At 40.3% G+C, this 20,212-nt stretch overlaps 1 protein-coding gene across 1 annotated transcript; it reads right to left on the bottom strand.

Moving 5' to 3' along the window:
• Nucleotides 1-1,222: 1,222 nt before the first annotated feature.
• Nucleotides 1,223-19,996, bottom strand: LOC128778014 (zinc finger protein 345-like). Its single transcript, XM_053905813.1, has 3 exons — nucleotides 19,717-19,996; nucleotides 19,118-19,213; nucleotides 1,223-4,599 (listed from the first exon to the last, which is right to left on the bottom strand). Exons 1-3 carry the CDS (start codon nucleotides 19,748-19,750, stop codon nucleotides 2,300-2,302), a joined length of 2,430 nt encoding a protein of 809 aa, XP_053761788.1. The 5' UTR covers nucleotides 19,751-19,996; the 3' UTR covers nucleotides 1,223-2,299.
• Nucleotides 19,997-20,212: the final 216 nt, after the last annotated feature.

The following is a 20,212-nucleotide window of genomic DNA, read 5'->3' as shown; positions in this document are numbered from 1 at the left end:
CTTTTCAATGTGTCAGTACGAGTTAAAGAACCAAACTATTATTGTCCTCCAAAACCAAAACAGGGGGAGACTTTATTGCCATTCTGCCAAATAGTGCATTAACTAAAAACTGTGTACAAAGTGACCCATTTGTTTAATACTGACCTTGCCGTGTCTTATTATAGTCCTTGCATTCAAGTCTATTTTGTCTGAAGCATAGCTACCCCATTTCTTTTGGTTTCCGATTGCATGCAATATCGTTTTGAATATCTGCACTTTCAGGCTGAGTGTGTTCTGAAAGCAGATGTGAGTCTTGTGAACACAACATAGGATTGGGTCTTGGATTTCTTTCCATTCAGCCAATCTCTATCTTTTGATCGGGAATTTAGTCCTTTTATATTTAAAGGAAGTATTGATACAGGAATGGAGTTACTGTTGTCATTCTTTTCATGGTTTTCTGGCTACTTTAGAATTCTTGCTCCCTTTCTTATCCATTTTCTCTTTCCTTTGTGATCTGATGATTTTCAAGAATGGTAAACCCTGATTCTTTTCTCTTTATCTTTTGGGTATCAATTACCAGTTTGCTCCATGGTTACCATGAAGATTCAAGAAGACATGACAGTCTATTTTAAGTTATGTACAGCTTAAGTTTGCCTACTGAAATTCTTTCAGGCCTGGGGTGATTGTTCAAAAATGTGAATGTAGTATCCTAGCCATTTTAGGAAGGTTTTGCTATTCTCTTTCTGATATCTGTGAATATTTCTTCCTTTCAATTACACAGGATATTGATATTGATATTCTGTACTTGTAACTATTGCTATGATGAACCCGCATCACGTTTTTCAGTGGACTGACCCTCTTTCCCTTAAAGATCATTTAGTACAACATTTTATTTGTGATATACACTTTTAGTTGAAATAAATGGACAATTGTGTCCTGAACACCTCTTTCATGATAATTACAGCAAGGTTAGAGGCACAGAAATTATCTCCATTTAGATTTTATTCAACTCTTCTTCACCTTCCATGGAAAATTACATATGTAGGAGTCCCACCTAAGAAAGAAGGGAACTCATATCATTGATGTAGCAACACTCAGCCACGTACATTCACATGCCCACTAGGAATAAATGAATTTTCTGAAGTGATTTGAGAATAAGAAGTATATTGATGTTTACTAGTCACAAATCTTAAAAAGGTTAATGTAAAAACACTGAGATTATACCTATGCAAAAATCCATCCCTTTTACCATTTAAAGCATGAGCATATACATTATCTAAATGTTTACCTTTGTATTATTCCTGCTAATAAGTATTTTGATGTAATGTCTGAATACACAGACTTACTGCTTTCTGCTGTGAATCCTGTGACACGTGTTGACATTTTATGTTCCGTTAAATATATTTTTAAATACTTCAATCTTTCAACTTACTTTCCTTTTGGTACTCTCTGCTGTTTTCCAAATGGTATATTTATGAAAAAGGGCTTTCCTCATGCATTAAGTTTGAATGGTTTGAACTCACATGCATTTGGAGATATTGAATAAGGATTGAGTTCCAGATGAAAGCTTTGTCATTCTCTTTACATTTTAGAGTTTTCCTCTCATATGGGAATTATGATGTTGAATAGGGTAGGACTTCCACCTAAGGGTGTGCCACATTCATCACATTTGCAATGTTCCTCCTATGTATGAACAATGTGATGGTGAGTAAGGCTTGAGCCGAGTGAAATGTTTTGCCACATTCTCTTCAATTGTAAGGATCTCTCAAGTATGAATTTGGTGGTGTGGAATGAGGCTTGAGCACCATTAAAGGGCTTTCCAGAATCTTTCTATGTGAAAAATCATCTCTATAACACATTCTCTGACACCAAATCAGGGATCAGCATTGGTTAAAGTCTTGCCACATTGTTTACTTGGGTATCGTTAATCCTCAATGTGGATTCTGTGGTGTGGAGTAGCGTTGAGCTGTCCTTAAAAGTTCTCTCACAGTCTTGGGGTGCCTGGGTGGCTTAGTCAGTGAAGCATCCAACTTCACCTCATGTCATTATATAGCAGTTTATGGGTTCGAGCCCTGCATCAGGCTCTGAGCTGTCTGTGCCAAAACCTTGGAGCCTGGAACCTGCTTTTCATTCTGTGTGTGTGTCTGCCTCTGCACCCTCCTACTCATTCTATCGAAGAAAAACTTTTTAAAAAGTGGGGAAAAAAATCCCTCACAATCTTAAACTCTGTAACATTTGCTCCAAGATGATTTCTGTAATCTTGAATAAAGGATGATTGGTGATTAAAGCCTTTTGCACACGTTATATTGGTAAGGTTGGCTCAAGTATGAATTCTGTGATGTTGACGAAGTCCTGAGCATTTGGTAAAGCCCTTGCCACATGTCTTACATTGGTAAGGTTTCTCTCCAGTATGAATTCTGTGATGGCCATTACGGTCTGACTGCAACCTAAAGGCCTTGCCACATTCTTGACATTTGTAAGGTTTCTCTCCAGTATGAATTCTCTGATGCTGACTAAGGGATGATTGCTGGCTAAAGACCTTGCCACATACTTGACATTTGTAAGGTTTCTCTCCAGTATGAATTCTGTGATGCTGAGTAAGGGTTGTTTGCTGACGAAAGACCTTACCACATTCTTGACATTTGTAAGGTTTCTCTCCCGTATGCATTCTGTAATGCTGAGTAAGGGATGATTGCTGGATAAAGGCTCTGCCACATTCTTGACATTGGTAAGGTTTCTCTCCAGTATGGATTCTGTGATGCTTAGTAAGGCTAGAAAACAAATTAAAGGTTTTGCTGCATTTGTTACATTGGTAATGTTTCTGTCCGGTATGAATTCTGTGATGTCGAGTAAGGGCTGAGTATTCACTAAAGGCCTTGCCACATTCTTTACATTTGTGGGGTTTCTCTCCAGTATGAATTCTGTGATGTTCAGTAAGTCGTGAGGAATAGCTAAAGGCTTTTCCACATTCTTGACATTGGTAAGGTTTCTCGCCAGTATGGATTTTGTGATGCTGAGTAAGGGATGATTGCTGTCTAAAGGCCTTGCCACATTCTTGACATTTGTGAGGTTTCTCTCCAGTATGGATTCTGTGATGTCCACTAAGGGATGATTGCTGGCTAAAGGCCTTCCCACATTCTTGACATTTGTAAGGTTTCTCTCCAGTATGAATTCTGTGATGTCGACTAATTGATGTTGGATGGCTAAAGGCTTTGCCACATTCTTGACATTTGTAAGGTTTCTCTCCAGTATGCATTCTGTGATGCTTAGTAAGGGATGCTGGCTGGCTAAAGGCCTTGCCACATTCTTGACATTTGTGAGGTTTCTCTCCAGTATGAATTCTGTGATGTCGAATAAGGGATGATTGCTGCCTAAAGGCCTTGCCACATTCTTGACATTTGTGAGGTTTCTCTCCAGTGTGGATTCTGTGATGCTGAATAAGCAATGATTGCTGACTAAAGGCCCTGCCACATTCTTGACATTCGTAAGGTTTCTCTCCAGTATGCATTCTGTGATGTTGAATAAGGGATGATTGCTTGCTAAAGGCCTTGCCACATGTTTGACATTTGTGAGGTGCAGTATGGATTTGCCTGTGTGTATGGAGTGATGACCCATCCTTAAAGGTTTGACCACCTTCTTCACACTTGTCAATTTTCTTTGCAGTATGCATTTGCTGATGTTGAGATAGTGTTGAGTGCCTGTCAAAGGTTTTGCCACATTCCTTGCAAATGTACCTTTTCTCTCCAGTACCACTTGTCTTATATGTATTTAGACTTAACGATTGACTAAACATGTTCCCAGATTCATTACCTGTGAATGGGTTTTCCCCCACACGAATCCTCTGATGATCAGCAATACTGGAGGACTGCTTCAGAGCTTTCCCACATTCATCATATTTAGAAGTATTTTCTCCCCTCTGCGTTCTCTTACTCTTGGTACGTTTGGAGTTTGGGTAAAAGACTTCCTCATCTTTATTAGATTCAAAATGGTTTTCTTGCGGAGTCCTCAGATGTTTGCTAACATGGGAGCCCTGGTTAGACTGTGTCTCAGATTCACTGTATTGAGCCAGTGTATCTCCACTGAAAATGCTCTGGTAATGTTGCAGGGCCATCTCCTCTATGAAGCGCCTCCCAAATTGACACGTCCTAGGCCTTTTGTCTTCATTTTTGAATCTCTGAGTTTTAGAAATATTTGACTGAAAGGTTAATCCAATCCCACTTTCACAATGGCTCAAAGCATTGTTTTCATTGTGGATGGGGTAACTTTCCAAATGTTCCAAATTTTCATTGCACAAATATGTATGTTTGCGTATTTGATTGGAACTTCTTACAGATGCACACTCCTTTGCACAAATAGTGGATGTACAAAGGGCGGTTTTCCAAGATGTTTTATGTCCTTCACCACTTGCGGCCGTGAGGTTCTTATTATGGGCACTCGTCTCAATTGGACCACGTCCTTCATAAAACTTCTGATGTGCTTCATTCTTTCTATCACTGTCGCAGTTTATCAAGTGTAAATTCTCAAGGGCATGATGTTTCCATGTACCCAGTGACACATTTTGTAAAGAGGCTTCTATGCATGGCTTTGGCAGGAAATTCTGGGTGCCATGTGAAGATATAGCTGAAAGATAGCAAATAACAAAAAAAGGAACATCATTCCAATTACTACTCTCACATGAATGTACTGACAACTTCTAATATACAACCTTCAAACCAGTCAGAGAATGTCAGGAAGATGGTTGAGAAGGATTCATCGGGAATTCATTCTTCCTTGACACAGAAACTTACATACAACGTGTTGAAGACATAGCCTTATAGATCATCCTGCAGTTGTTTAATGGTGTAGCACAAATCACATTCCTGTGTCACAAAGAATCAGGAAAGTATCCTATGAGCCAAAATTTAGAAGGAAGGACATTTAATTTAAAAGACAAACAGAAATGATGAAAATACGATATAGCAAAAGTAGGAATAAAACAACAGGACGAGTTTGTTTTCAGAAATAACCCAAAAATTTTACAGATCTATAACACCATCAAGTAAGGATGAATAATTGAAGTTCTCCTAAAATCAGAAGTGAAGAAGTAACGTGACACAGTACATGTGATATAGATATAAAAATAATTATAATTGGCACAAAGTATAATTACATGCTAACAAATAGGTATCAAAAAAAAAAAGTACCTATTTCAAGAAAAGGTATAACCTACCTGACATCATCATGGAGAAAAGAACATAATGAAAGAGGAGCCTGGGTGGCTTAGTTGGTTGAGCGTCCAACTCTTGATTTTGGCTCAGGTCATGATCTTAGGGTCATGTGATGGACCCCCGTATCAGGCTCTACCCTAAGCAAGAAGCCTGCTTAAGATTCTCTCTCTATATACCTCTGCCTTCCCCCACTTACTGACTCTCTCACACTCAAAAAAAAAAAAAAAAAAGAAAGAAAGAAAGAAAAAAAAGAAAAAGAAAAAAAGAAAAATATCAACGGATCTACAACTACTAAGTAGATTAAAACTGTAATAAATAAACTCCCAATGGGGCGCCTGGGTGGCTCACTTGGGTAAGCATCTGACTTCAACTCAGGTCAGGATCTCACAATCCATGAGTTTGAGCTCCACATCGGGCTCTGTGCTGACAGCTCAGAGACTTGAGCCTGCTTCGGATTCTGTGCCTCCCTCTCTCTCCTCCCCTCCCCTGCTCATGCTCTGTCTCTTTCTGTCTGTCTCTGTCTCAAAAATAAATGAAAACATTAAAAAAAGATTTTAAATTAAAAATAAATATAAAGATAAATTTCCGGGGCGCCTGGGTGGCTCAGTCAGTTGGGCAGCCGACTTCGGCTCAGGTCATGATCTCGCGGTCTGTGAGTTCGAGCCCCTCGTCGGGCTCTGTGCTGACAGCTCGGAGCCTGGAGCCTGTTTCAGATTCTGTGTCTCCCTCTCTCTGACCCTCCCCCATTTATGCTCTGTCTCTCTCTGTCTCAAAAATAAATAAACATTAAAAAAATTTTAAAAAAAATTTCCAACAAGGAAAATCCTTATGCCAGATGAATTCACAGGATAATTCATAGACACACATGACAAAGTACTTGAAATCTCCCCAGACATTTCTAGGGAGTGAAGAGAAGGGAGATTATGAAAACCCTTGATCATACCAGCCTTAACAGGTTATCAAAGCTGAAGGAAGATGCTACAAGTATAGAAGACTATGAATTACCATCTGTGGGGAATATTCATGCAACGTCCGCCATAAAACTAAGCAAATAGGGGAGCCTGAGAGCCTAAGTTGTTGAAACATCTGACTCTTGACTTCAGCTCAGGTCATGACCTCAGTCGTGAGATCAGGCCCCATGTCCAGCTCATTGCAAACTGAAAAACCTGCTTGGGATCCCCTGTCCGCCTCACTCTCTGCCCCTCCCATTGTCCTCTTCTTCCCTCTCCCTCTCAAAACAAATAAACAAATGAAAAACAAACTGAATCAAAAGAACGTTTTACCATTTTACGACATAATCAGCTGGGAATTCCTCCTGAAATTCAAGGGTGTTTCACCATATGGCAAACTATCAAGTTGGGACTGCACATTACAGACTAAAGATCACAAAGAGAGGATTAATTGATAAAGGACAGGAAGTGAGCATATTGTACACCATTTCATGATTAAAGGTACTCACTAAAGGAAGAATCAAAGGAAACTACTTCATCCTAATAAAGATCATGTATGTGTGAAAGGCTGAAATCCAACATAATCGATGAGAAGACTGAAAGCTCCTCCTATAGGATCAGAAATAAGGTATTGAAAGCGACTTTCCCATGTCCATTCCACACAGTACTGGCACTATTCAGAACAATTAGGCAAGAAAAAAATACATAAAAGGAAACCAAATTGGGGGCGCTTGGTTGGCTCAGTTAATTGTCTGACTGTTGGTTTTCAATCTGGCACTTTGTGAATTTGAGCCCCACATCAGGCTCCATGATGATAGCACAGAGCCTGTTGGGGTTTTCTCTCTCTGTCTCTCTCCCTCTCTCTCTGCTTCTCCCCCACTCCCACTCTCTCAAAATAAATAAAATTAAAACAATTCTAAAATTGAAACAAATTGGAAAAGAAAAAGCAAAATTATCGTTGTTAGAGGATGAAATTATCTATATAAAATCCTAGGGAACTTTTTTTTTGGTAACCATTATTATTCATTTTTGCTAATTTTTCTACTAGACCCTCCACTTTCAATTTTTTATGCTATAAATGATTGAGTTAATTACTGTATTTCACCTTTTTTCTTTTATTACACTCAATGAACAAAAGAAAAGAAATTTAGATAAAATTCTGTAAAAGGAAACACTAAAGAAAAATAAGAAAGAAGTAAAATGAAGACCCCAATAAACAATAACATAACATTGGAAGTAATTCCATTTCTCCAATACAGCACACAAAATTGGCAATACCTTAAATACATTTACAATGAAAAAAAGACCCACAAACGAAAAATGGAAAAGAAAACGAGGCAACAGTTACCCACAGAAACATATAGTGTGATAAAAGATTCCTAAAGCAATCATACACTAACATATTAGATTTTGGAAAAGACCAAGACCACATGCCTTCACTGGTCAATTGACCAAACATTTAAACAAGTAACTCCTTGGATGCTCCGGTGGCTCAGTTGGTTAAGCATCCAACTGTTGGTTTGGGCTCAGGTCATGATCTCACTTTGTGAGTTCCAGGCCCACACTGGGCTCTGCACTGACAGTGGGCATCCTTTTTGGGATTCTCTCTATTTCCCTCTCTCCTTACCTCTTCCCTCTTATCTCCTGTCTCTCAAAATAAATAATTGTTAAAAAGGTAATGGAGAACATTATATTTTTTTTAAAAAGCAATTATGATAAAATTCATCAAAATTCTACAAATAGTAGAATAGAGGGAACCCATTGAAAATCATTCTAGGTAGCAGGCATTACCCTGATACCAAAGAGGACATAACCACAATACAAGAACAAAAAAAGGCTAGTTTGTCGAATATAAATATTGCTACACTGGCCTTCTTTTGACATCCATTTGCAGGATAACTTCTCTAGACCCTCACGTTCAATTGGCAGACGGCTTCAGGTCTAAATTGAGTCTTTTGTAGGCAGCAGATTAATCGGTTTGGGTTTTTTTAAATCCATTCAGACACCCTATGTGTTTTGATTGGAGTGCATAGTACATTTCCCTTCAAAGGAATCATTGACTAGATACCTATTTGCTGCCATTTTATTATTACTTTTGGCATTGTTTCTGGAGATTTTTTTCTGATACTTTCTTGTCTTTCTCACTTTTGGTCTCTCCTCTGAAGTCAAAGACTATCCTTAAACATGTCTTGGAGGGCTGTTCCAGTGGTCACAAACTCCTTTAGTTTCTGTTTGACTCGAAATCTCTCTCTCTCCTCTAGTCTGAATGATAGTCTTCCTGGAGAGACTGTTCTTGGCTGCCTATTTTCCCCATTCAGCATTTTGAATCTGTCATGTCCCTCCCTCAGGGTTGCCAAGTTTCTGTTGAGAAATCTTGAGCTGGCCTTATGCTTTTCAGGGTGGGTGAAATACTTCCTCTGTGTTGCTGCTTTTAAGATTTTGTCATTATCACCATAGTTTGCTAATTGGATTCCAAGATGTCTTGGTGTTGGCCTCCTTTTGGTGATTTCTGTGCCTCCTGAATCTGCAGGTCTGTTTCCTTCAACTGATTAAGGATGCTTTCTTCTATTATTCCCTGAAATAATTTTTCTGACCCACTTTCTCATCTTCTTCTGTGACCCCTGTAATATAAATCTTATCACTTTTGAGGGAGTCCCTGGTTTCCTAAGGCTATTTCATGTTGCATAGTTCTACTCTCTGTCTCTCTCTCTCTCTCTCTTCCTTAAGTTTCACTATTTTCCATTATTTTGTCTTTAAGGCCACCAATTTGCTGCTCTCATTCTTCCAACATGCTGTTCATTGAATCAAGTGCATTTCAAATCTCATTTATTGCATTTTACATCACTCTTCCTTTGCTAAGCCTCTTATCTCTGTAGTAAGAGCCTCACTGCTGTCTTCTTTTCACAAGCCCAGTGAGTATCCTTATGATAGTTGCCTTCAATTTTCCATTTGGAATGTTACTGATACAGTGTTTCACTGAGATCTCTGGCCATGGCCACAACTTGTATCATTTCGGATAAATTCTTCCATCTTGGCATTTTGTCTACATCTCCACCACCCTCTGTATGTTAAAATAGCCAGTTATGTCTCCTGCTCTATCTTTGATGCCAGTGCTGTGCAGAAGCTCTCCTGCCAGTGTTTGGACCCTGTCCTCAATGGGGCGAGTTTTGACTGGTTATGCTGTGGTCTGCTTGTGGTATGCTTGAGATGCTCCTGCTTGTGGTATGCTTGAGATGAGACCAGACATCAACTCCACCAGAACTGAAGCCATGCAGAACTGTGTGGTCACATGTGGTGTGGGCAGCAGATTATGCAGGTCCCCTGAGGTAGGGGCCAACCTTGCTGGGATTGAGTCAGGCTTGACTGAGAAGGGCAGTTCCACCAGAGCATAGGGGCTTGGGGCTTGTTGTAAGCAAGGCAGGCAGCCAGTGTCCCTGCTGAGTCCTTTCTCTCAGGGTGCTCTGTGTTCATGCTGAGGAACATGGGAAGGAAATGGAACCAGTCAGCTCCTTTGTTCCCCATCATGCACCTCATTGAAGGGCCCCTAGAATATCAAATAATCTCACTCATCTGTGTCCCAAATGCTCTTCACATTGCTGTTTCCATGCTGTCTACCCCCAGGTTGTGAGCCTACCTTCTGTCCAAGACAGGGCAGTACCCTCCTGGATCTTTCCCAGCTAAGCCTGTCGACCTTGAAAACTCGAGGCTTGAAGCCACACTGTAAGAATGCACAAATGCAGGTCTTCTCATTTTCCAAGACAATGACATTAGGGAAATGTTCTCCTTGTGCATTCTTCTTTGAGCTCCACTCTCTCTCATCCTTCTCCACCACAGCTCCCTGCTTTCAGCAGCACTATAATCTGTTGCTCCCCCAGCCAAATCTCTATACTTCCTACAGTCTTTGATGTGCCTCTTCTCTCACATTAGCTGGGTAATTCCTCTGTCAGTCTTAAGGTTGCTTGTTGGGATACTTAGGACGGTTTAGTGGTTATCTAGATGTGTTTGTGGGATGTGAGGAGGGTAGGGTACTCCTAGTCTGTCACGATACTATCTTCTTCTTCCCTGAAGAATCCCTATTTTTTTATATTTTAAGTTATTATTTTTTGAGACAGAGTGTGTGTGCAAGTAGGGTACTTGCACAGGGAGACAGAGACTCTCAAGCAAGCTCCATGTTAGGTGTGGAGCCTGAGGCAGGGCTTGATGCCATGACCCTGGGATAATGACCTGAGCAAAAATCAACAGTCAGACACTCCACCAAAATGAGCCACGAGTGCCCCTAAAGAATCCTCATTTCAGAAAACCTGTTAACACTCAAGCAAATTTTACAAAATTGGAGATTACAAACCCAACACATAAGAACTCATGGTTTATACACAACAAAGAACAAATCCCCCAAAATACAATTACAGTTACAGTAGCATCACAAAGAATAAATTGCCGAAGAATTAATATAATGTTAGAGGTCAAAACTGGTGCAGAGAAAACTATAAAGTATTGTGAAGGAATTGAAAGAAGTAAGTGAAACCACATCCATGTTCTTACATTGGAATACTTCAAATTATCCAACTGTCAGTATACTCAAAGTGATCTACTGATTTCATGCAATCTCCATCAAATTCCCAGTGACATTTTTGGCAGAAAGATCACAACCAAATGGAACATTCACATGGGTATCGCAGGATAATATATACTCACAATAATCTTGAAACATAAAGACTACTCTGGTGGCACCACACTTTCTAATTTACAACATACTATAAAATCAGTTGTCAAACTAATGGATTACAGAAGAAAACAGACATAGAATAATGAAAAAGTGATGGTGAGCTACATGTGCACTTCAATGTCAATGTGACATTCTCAATGTGACATATGAAAACGAACAGAGCATCTTCTTAAAACTCACATTCTGATTTCAATTTTTATGTGGGGTCTGTTTTGACATTTCTCACAAGCCTGACCCTGATGCAAACATCTTCACTTCAAGAGCCACACTTCTATATTCCAAGAAATAAAAAAACACAAGAAGAAATCATGGAGGACTTTGAACTTGAAGAAAAATGAGGAAATTACTAATCCTCATATCATGAACAGAAACAACCATTCTCCTTGAACACTTACGACACAGTATAGACCATTCTAACAGTTTTCCATAAATTTACCCACCGATCCCAGTAACCTATGAGAACAATACTATTGTTTTCATCTTTCAAAAGAATATCTGGCAAAATTGCACTAATAGTATAAATGTGTCTTTATCCAGATTATCTGACTTTGAATTCATCTAAGAGGAACACACCAACCATTATACAGAGACAATCCTAAAAGTAAGTTTACAGAAAGTTTCAACCTGGTGATGGTAATGCAAATATATTAAAACCATGAAACTGAGTAACATAAAAAGAAAAGTGAAGATTCCACGTAAAATACAAAAATTACCAATTGAATACAAAAGAATAAAAGTGATAGAATAAAAAATGTTTACTCTCCCTGAAACTAAGAAATGTTTTCAGTGACATACAGATTATACATCTATTTGTGGAAAAAGGTTTTTTGACTTGCAAATATACCACAAACACACACACTCAGAAATACAGATGAGGACAAAAGGAGGAGAAGATGGCAGTGTAGGAGATGCTGGGCTCACTGTGTCCTGCTGATCACTTAGATTCCACCCACATCTGCCTAAATAACCCAGAAAACTGCCAGAAGACTAGCAGAATGGACTCTCTGGAGCCAAGCATAGACAAGAGGCCCACGGAAGAGGGTAGGAAGGGGGGAGAGGCGGTATGCACTACACAGACTGATGGGAGGGAGCCCGGGGAGTGGAGGGGCAGCCTGCCCAGCAAGGTAGAGCCCCTAGTCTCACTAGCAAAAGAGGAGGGGCCGGACGGAATGTGTTCTGACAGCCAGCGGGACTTAACATCTGGAATGTTATAAGTCAACAGCTCTGCTCCAAGAGTGTGAGGGCTAGAGGACAATGGGAGGGAGAGTTGTTGAGCCCTGGAGGACAGAGCTCAGCTCAGTGGGGAACAAAGGCGCTGGCCAGCGCCATCTCCCTCTCCCATCCTCCAGCCAAAATCCCAAAGGGAACCAGTTCCCATGAGGGAACTTGCTTGCACCGCGCAAACACCCAACGCTGTGCTTCTGTGGAACCATCCCTCCAACGGGTCTGCCTCTGTCCCAGTGCCACAGGGCCCCTCCTGAAGTGGACCACGAACCACCGAAGGCAAAGTGAGCTGATTCTGCCCCTCCCGCCCCTGTGCACCTTGCGGATCCACCCTGGCTAATACACCAGATCCCATAGAAGCAGCACCACAAGCCTGGCAGTGTGCAGGTAGTCCAGACATGGGCCACACCACTCCACAGTGAATCCTGCCCCTGGGAGAGGGGAAGATAAGGTACACACCAGTCTGACTGTGGCCCCAGCTGTGGGCTGGGGGCAGATATCGTGTCTGACTGCGGCCCCGGCCACCAACACAAGTTACCCCAGACAGCATAGGGGAGGAGCCCTGCAGTTCTGCACCATTCCAGGGACTATCCAAAATGACAAAATGGAAGAATTCTCCTCAAAAGAAACTCCAGGATGTAGTGACAGCTAACGAAATGATCAAAAACGATTTAACCAATATAACAGAAAATGAATTTAATATAGTAGTCATAAAATTAATCACTGGGCTTGAAAAAAGTATAGAGGACAGCAGAGAATCTATTGCTACAGAGATCAAGGGACTAAGAAACAGTCAGGAGGAGCTAGAAAATGCTATAAATGAGGTGCAAAATAAAATGGAGGCGACCACAGCTCGGAATGAAGAGGCAGAGGAGAGAATAGGTGAATTAGAAGATAAGATTATAGAAAAAGAGGAAGCTGAGAAAAAAGATTAAAAAAATCCAGTAGCATGAGGGGAGAATTAGAGAACTAAGTGATGCAATGAAACGCAATAATATAGGCATAATTGGTATTCCAGAGGAGGAAGAGAGAGAGAAAGGTGCTGAAGGTGTACTTGAAGAAATCATAGCTGAGAACTTCCCTGATCTGGGGAAGGAAAAAGGCATTGAAATCCAAGAGGCACAGAGAACTCCCTTCAGACGTAACTTAAATCACTCTTCTGCATGACATATCATAGTGAAAGGATAAAGAGAGAATTCTGAAAGCAGCTAGGAATAACCATGCTCTAACATATAAATGGAGACCGATAAGACTCGTGACGGATCTGTCTACTGAAACTTGGCAGGCGAGAAAGGAATGGCAGGAAATCTTCAATGTGGTGAACAGAAAAAAAATATGCAGCCGAAAATCCTTTATCCAGCATGTCTGTCATTTAAAATACAAGGGGAGATAAAGTTCTTCCCAAACAAACAAAAACTGAAGGAAATCACCACCACTAAACCAGCCCTACAAGAGATCCTAAGGGGGATCCTGTGAGACAAAGTAACAGAGACATCACTACAAGCATGAAACCTACAGACATCACAGTGACTCTAAACCAATATCTTTCTATAATAACACTGAAAGTAAATGGAATAAATGCGCCAACCAAAGGCATAGGGTATCAGAATTGAAAAAAAAAAAAAAAAAAAAAAAAGACCCATCTATTTGCTGTCTACAAGAGACTCATTTTAGACCTGAGGACACCTTTAGACTGAAAGTGAGGGGATGGAGAACTATCTATCATGCTACTGCAACTCAAAAGAAAGCTGGAGTAGCCATACTTATATCAGACAAACTAGACTTTAAATTAAAGGCTATACCCTTCATAAGTATATAAGAATTGAGATCATACCATGCATACTTTCAGACCACAATGCTATGAAGCTTGAAATCAACCACAGGAAAAAGTCTGGAAAACCTCCAAAAGCATGGAAGTTAAAGAACACCCTACTAAAGAATGAGTGGGTCAACCAGGCAATTAGAGGAGAAATTAAGAAATATATGGAAACAAATGAAAATACAACAATCCAAAGGCTTTGGAATGCAGTGAAGGCAGTGCTGAGAGGAAAATACATTGCAATCCAAGCCTATCTGAAGAAACACGAAAAATCCCAAATACAAAATCTAACAGCACACCTAAAGGAATTAGAAGCAGAACAGCAAAGACACCCCAAACCCAGCAGAAGAAGAGAAATGATAAAGATCAGAGCAGAAATAAACAATATAGAATCTAAAAAAACAGTAGAGCAGATCAATGAAACCAAGAGTTGGTTTTTTGAAAAAATCAACAAAATTGATAAACCTCTAGCCAGGCTTCTCAAAAAGAAAAGGGAGATGACCCAAATAGATAAAATCATGAATGAAAATGGATTTATTACAACCAATCCCTCAGAAATACAAGCAGGTATCAGGGAATACTATGAAAAACTATATGCCAACAAACTGGGGAACCTGGAAGAAATGGACAAATTCCTAAACACCCACACACTTCCAAACTCAAACAGGAAGAAATTGAAAGCTTGAACAGACCCATAACCAGCGAATAATGGAATCATTTATCAAAAACCTCCCAACAAATAAGAGTCCAGACCAGATGGCTTCCCAGGGGAATTCTACCAAACATTTAAAGCAGAGGTAATACCTGTCCTCAAGCTATTCCAAAAAGTAAAAAGGGAAGGAAAACTTCAAAACTCATTCTATAGAGCCAGCATTACTTTGATTCCTAAACCAGACAGAGACCCAGTAAAAAAAGAGAACTACAGGCCAATATCCCTGATGGATATGAATGAAAAATTCTCAATAAGATACTAGCAAATCTAATTCAACAACATATAAAAAGAATTATTCACCATGATCAAGTGGGATTCACTCCTGGGCTGCAGGGCTGGTTCAACATTCGCAAATCAATAAACATGATACATCACATTAATAAAAGAAAAGATAAGAACCATATGAGACTGTCAGTCGATGCAGAAAAAGCATTTGACAAAAATTAGCATCCTTTCTTAATAAAAACCCTCGAGAAAGTCGGGATAGAAGGAACACACTTAAAATCATAAAAGCCATTTATGAAAAGCCCACAGCTAGTATCATGCTCAATAGGGAAAAACTGAGAGCTTTCTCCCTGAGATCAGGAACACGACAGGGATATCCACTCTCACCACTGTTGTTTAACATAGTGTTGGAAGTGGTAGCATCAGCAATCAGACAACAAAAGGAAATCAAAGGCATCAGAGTTGGCAAAGATGAAGTTAAGCTTTCACTTTTTGCAGATGTCATGATACCAAACATGGAAAACCCGTGATACACTCCACCAAAAGTCTGCTAGACCTGATACATGAATTTAGCAAACTCGCAGGATACAAAATCAATGTACAGAAATCAGTTGCATTCTTATACACTAATATTGAAGCAACAGAAAGACAAATAAAGAAACTGATCCCATTCACAATTGCACCAAGAGGCATAAAATACCTAGGAATAAACCTAACCAAAGATGTAAAATACCTGTATGCTGAAAACTATAGAAAGCTTATGAAGGAAATTGAAGAAGATATAAAGAAATGGAAAAACATTCTGTGCTCATGGATTGGAAGAATAAATATTGTCAAAATGTCAATACTACCCAAAGCTATCTACACATTCAATGCAATCCCAATCAAAATTGCACCAGCATTCTTCTCAAAACTAGAACAAGCAATCCTAACATTTGTATGGAACCACAAAAGGCCCCGAATAGCCAAAGTAATGAAGAAGAAGACCAAAGCGGGAGGCATCACAATCCCAGACTTTAGCTTCTACTACAAAGCTGTCATCATCAAGACAGCATGGTATTGGCACAAAAACAGACACATAGACCAATGGAATAGAATAGAAACCCCAGAACTAGACCCACAAACGTATGGCCAACTCATCTTTGACAAAGCAGGAAAGAACATCCAATGGAAAAAAAGACAGTCTCTTTAACAAATGGTGCTGGGAGAACTGGACAGCAACATGCAGAAGGTTGAAACTAGACCACTCTCTTACACCATTCACAAAAATAAACTCAAAATGGATAAAGGACCTGAACGTGAGACAGGAAACCATCAAAACCCTACAGGAGAAAGCAGGGAAAAACCTCTCTGACCTCAGCCGCAGCAATTTCTTACTTGACACATCCCCAAAGGCTAGGGAATTAAAAGCAAAAATGAAATATTGGGACCTCATGAAGATAAAAAGCTTCTGCACAGCAAAGGAAACAATCAACAAAACGAAAAGGCAACCAACGGAATGGCAAAAGATATTTGCAAATGACATATCGGACAAAGGGCTAGTATCCAAAATCTATAAAGAACACCCCAAACTCCACACCTGAAAAACAAAAAATCCAGTGAAGAAATGGGCAGAAAACATGAATAGACTCTTCTCTAAAGAAGACATCCAGATGGCCAACAGGCACTTGAAAGATGCTCAACGTCGCTCCTCATCAGGGAAATACAAATCAAAACCACACTCAGATACCACCGCACGCCAGTCATAGTGGCTAAAATGAACACATCGGGAGACTCTAGATGCTGGCGAGGATGTGGAGAAATGGGAACCCTCTTGCACTGTTGGTGGGAATGCAAACTGGTGCAGTCTCTCTGGAAAACAGTGTGGAAATTCCTGATAAAATTAAAAATAGCGCTACCCTATGACCCAGCAATAGCACTGCTAGGAATTTACCCAAGAGATGCAGGAGTGCTGATGCATAGGGGCACTTGTACCCCAATGTTTATAGCAGCACTCTCAACAATAGCCAAATTATGGAAAGAGCCTGTCCATCAACTGACGAATGGATAAAGAAATTGTGGCTTATATACACAATGGAATACTACTTGGCAATGAGAAAGAATGAAATATGGCCTTTTGTTGCAACGTGGATGGAACTGGAGAGTGTTATGCTAAGTGAAATAAGTCATACAGAGAAAGACAGATACCATGTATTTTCACTCTTATGTGGATCCTGAGAAACTCAGGACCATGGGGGAGGGAAAGAAAATAAAAAACAGGTTAGAGAAGGAGGGAGGCAAACCATAAGAGACACTTAAAACTGAGGGCTGATGGGCGGTGGGAGGGAGGGGAGGGTGGGCGATGGGTATTGAGGAGGGCCCCTGTTGGGATGAGCACTGGGTGTTACATGGAAACCAATTTGACAATAAATTTCATATTAAAAAAAAAAGAAATACCAATAGGTATTGTTTTTGAGTCTTCTATAGCATTAAAAGTCTAGGTCTCCTTTATGTTTTGTGCTGGATTACATTCACAATTTTAAGGCATTTGAACTAATGTGATACACATTTTCTTTATTTGCAGCAACAGAAAAGAGATAAGGAAGAGTATCTATGGGACATGAGGGCAGAATAAAATGGAAGTTTACAGGACAGAGCTCTCATTCACAATCTCTACTTTCAACAGCCAATTCCTACAGCAATCATAGGAGGAATCCTTCATTTTCCAAAGCAGACAACAAACAAGGTGAAATGAAGGAGGAAGCTTCCAGAATAAATGAGATGATTAGTGCACATCTTCCCATAAAGATACTTAATGATAACAGAGAAAAAATATCAACCTTCTAGTGGAGGGATCCAGCAGACAGCACACAGGAAGTAAGGAACCTGTAATGGGTGACACTGGGATCAGGTGGCTAATGTTCTTCAAAGAACACAGAACGACAGCTGTGAAATAAATGTCCAGAACAAATATGTAAATCACGGTCTAACAGCCAAAAGGAAAATAACCATTTTATTCAAATATCAAGCCACTATTCCATGGTAAACAATTCAAATGGTCATCTTAGAGAGACTTATGGAGGAAGAAGAGAGAACAGGTAACTAAATGATATCAGGAAAACTCTGCAAGACCAACAGGTCAACCCAAATGATCTACCTCATACCTCATGATGCACATGCCATGTCAGAATTTTGATCTAATAAATCAGAAATGAATCTCATAAAGAGCCACACAGAAAGTGAAAACATTTATGACAAAGGCACAGGAAGTTTCTATTATACAAGAAAAAAGATGAAAATTATGATGTTACTGAGAAATAACGTACCCATTGAGTCTTTATGGCAGGCCGTGAGTTCTAAGTTCTCAGTGTTCTAGTTCCCCTGTGGCATTAATGTTGGTAGGAATATTAGAATACACATGGACAAATTATTTCACCATTGAGGAATGGAAGACATAAATTGGAAATTTCTTATTATCATTCATAAGAAAAATAAGCTTCTGAAGTGAAATAGAGCATGAGATTTTCTCATTTTAGAAAATGCTTTTTTATCTGAGGGAATTACTGAATCTCAGTGTTGTATGATTAAGCCTAAAGCATCAGTGGGGCGCCTGGGTGGCTCAGTTGGTTGACCATCCAACTTCAGCTCAGGTCATGATCTTGTGGTCTGTGAGTTCGAACCCCACATCAAGCTCTGTGCTGACTGCTCAAAGCCTGAGGCTCCTTCAAATTCTATGTCTCTGTCTCTCTCTGCCCCTCCCCCACAATTGCTCTGTCTGTCTGCCTCTCTCTGTCTCTCTCTCAAAAACAAACATTGAAATAAAAACAAAGATTATAGCCTCAGGAACAATGGAAAGCATAAACCGGAAATCACGTGATCCCTGTCTCCAGTGCTCCTGGGATTTGGACACCAAAACCCACTCTGTCCACCACTACTATGACACATTTCTCACGAAAACAGAAACTGGGAATGACTTACAATAGAGTTTCTCAGAATATGGAGAATTCTCCAGGGCCTTCAAAGCAAAGGAGAAGCTTTCAGACTTTGGAGATACTCAAAGCACAAGGGGAGTCTCCTGGCACTCACTGTGGATGTGATGGACCATCACTGGAGCAGAACAAAGAATCCTTCGAGAATGTAAGAGTATGACGGGTTGGAAAGCTGATGTCCCGCTATGAGTGGGACAGACATAAAACTGGGCTTCCAAACTAATTTCCATTCAAGGAGAGCTACTTGAGCCATACTTTAAATATTTGCATATCACCACTGTCATCTGTTTTGTTCATGCCCACCTACCTGCTGGTGAGGCTACCGTCTTCTTTCTCTTCACATCCCAGAGCTCCCTCTTTTGTTCCAAAAAAATGACCAGGTGTGGTTTTGACACAATGAGGCCTGATTATCAGGAAAAAAAAAAAAAAAAGAACATGCCTGTTTCTCAGATTCTTTCACCCCAATACTGTGCTCAGTACACGAGAGAGGACATTGTAGAATTCCAGAAAATGATTTCTGAATGCTGTTGCCCACAAGCCCCTTTAGTATACTTGACAGGAATTTCCAACGTTCACATCGTGACCTCACGTCCAAGTACTACCACGACAGGAATGAGTAGCAGTTGGGAGCTTAAGTGGGCAGTACCATTTTATGCCACTCAATGTTTACAATTACCACTCATCTACAGATGATGATGCTCTTACCTCACCGTAAAGAAGGGGAATCTACAGCTGGAAAGGAAACCTCATGAAGATATTTCTCTATATCTACAAACTCGACTTCTTTCTCTGACTGCAGGGATCTGAATCCCAGTCATGCAAGAGGAAGCTTCCAAGAGACAGTCTTCCAAGGAAGGAACAAACCCGCGAGTGTGGTTTGGGAAGTCTGGAAGGAGTTATCCTCACCCAAGAAGAGGAGGTGTCCATAGGTCTCTAACATCACATCCCTGTACAGTTCTTGCTGACTCTGGTTCAGGCATCCCCATTCCTCCTGAGAGAATTCTATGGCCACATCCCTGAAGGTCAGCAGTCCCTGCAACAAATGCCACAGTTACCAAGTAGCCATAGGCAGCATTCATAATGGTACCTAAGATGCAAGAGGGAGTTAATGTCACCAGCTGGACCCCAAGACCTGATCTTCACTGCTTACTTGTTGATACCCACTGCCCTCAGTCCCTCATTTTATTTTAATTCTTCTTTCAACCTTATCTGTTACTTCAGGCAACAACACCCCAGGGCCATAGTCCCTTGTGATGGAAACAGAACGTATACAACAAAAGGTATGTCATCTGAGAAAGAGTTTATACCCACCCAGTCTGAGCTTATCCCCTGACTCACTCCTAAGCAGGTGAACAGTGGTGCCAACCACCGGAAAAGGATTGTTACCATGACCTCATTCTAA

Source organism: Panthera pardus, unplaced genomic scaffold (assembly GCF_024362965.1).
Source record: "Panthera pardus isolate Hobbes unplaced genomic scaffold, ASM2436296v1 HiC_scaffold_18, whole genome shotgun sequence".
Lineage (NCBI taxonomy): Eukaryota > Metazoa > Chordata > Mammalia > Carnivora > Felidae > Panthera > Panthera pardus.
This window is presented reverse-complemented; position numbering and strand designations above follow the sequence as displayed.

Excerpts from the sequence above, each read along its gene's own strand:
- LOC128778014 (XM_053905813.1), bottom strand. The coding sequence starts at position 19,750 with ATGTTAGAGACCTATGGACACCTCCTCTTCTTGG. Across the intron at positions 19,214-19,716 it reads TGGACACCTCCTCTTCTTGG|GCCTCATTGTGTCAAAACCA; the intron begins GTGAGGATAACT and ends CCTGATAATCAG. Across the intron at positions 4,600-19,117 it reads GACGGTAGCCTCACCAGCAG|CTATATCTTCACATGGCACC; the intron begins GTAGGTGGGCAT and ends GCTATCTTTCAG.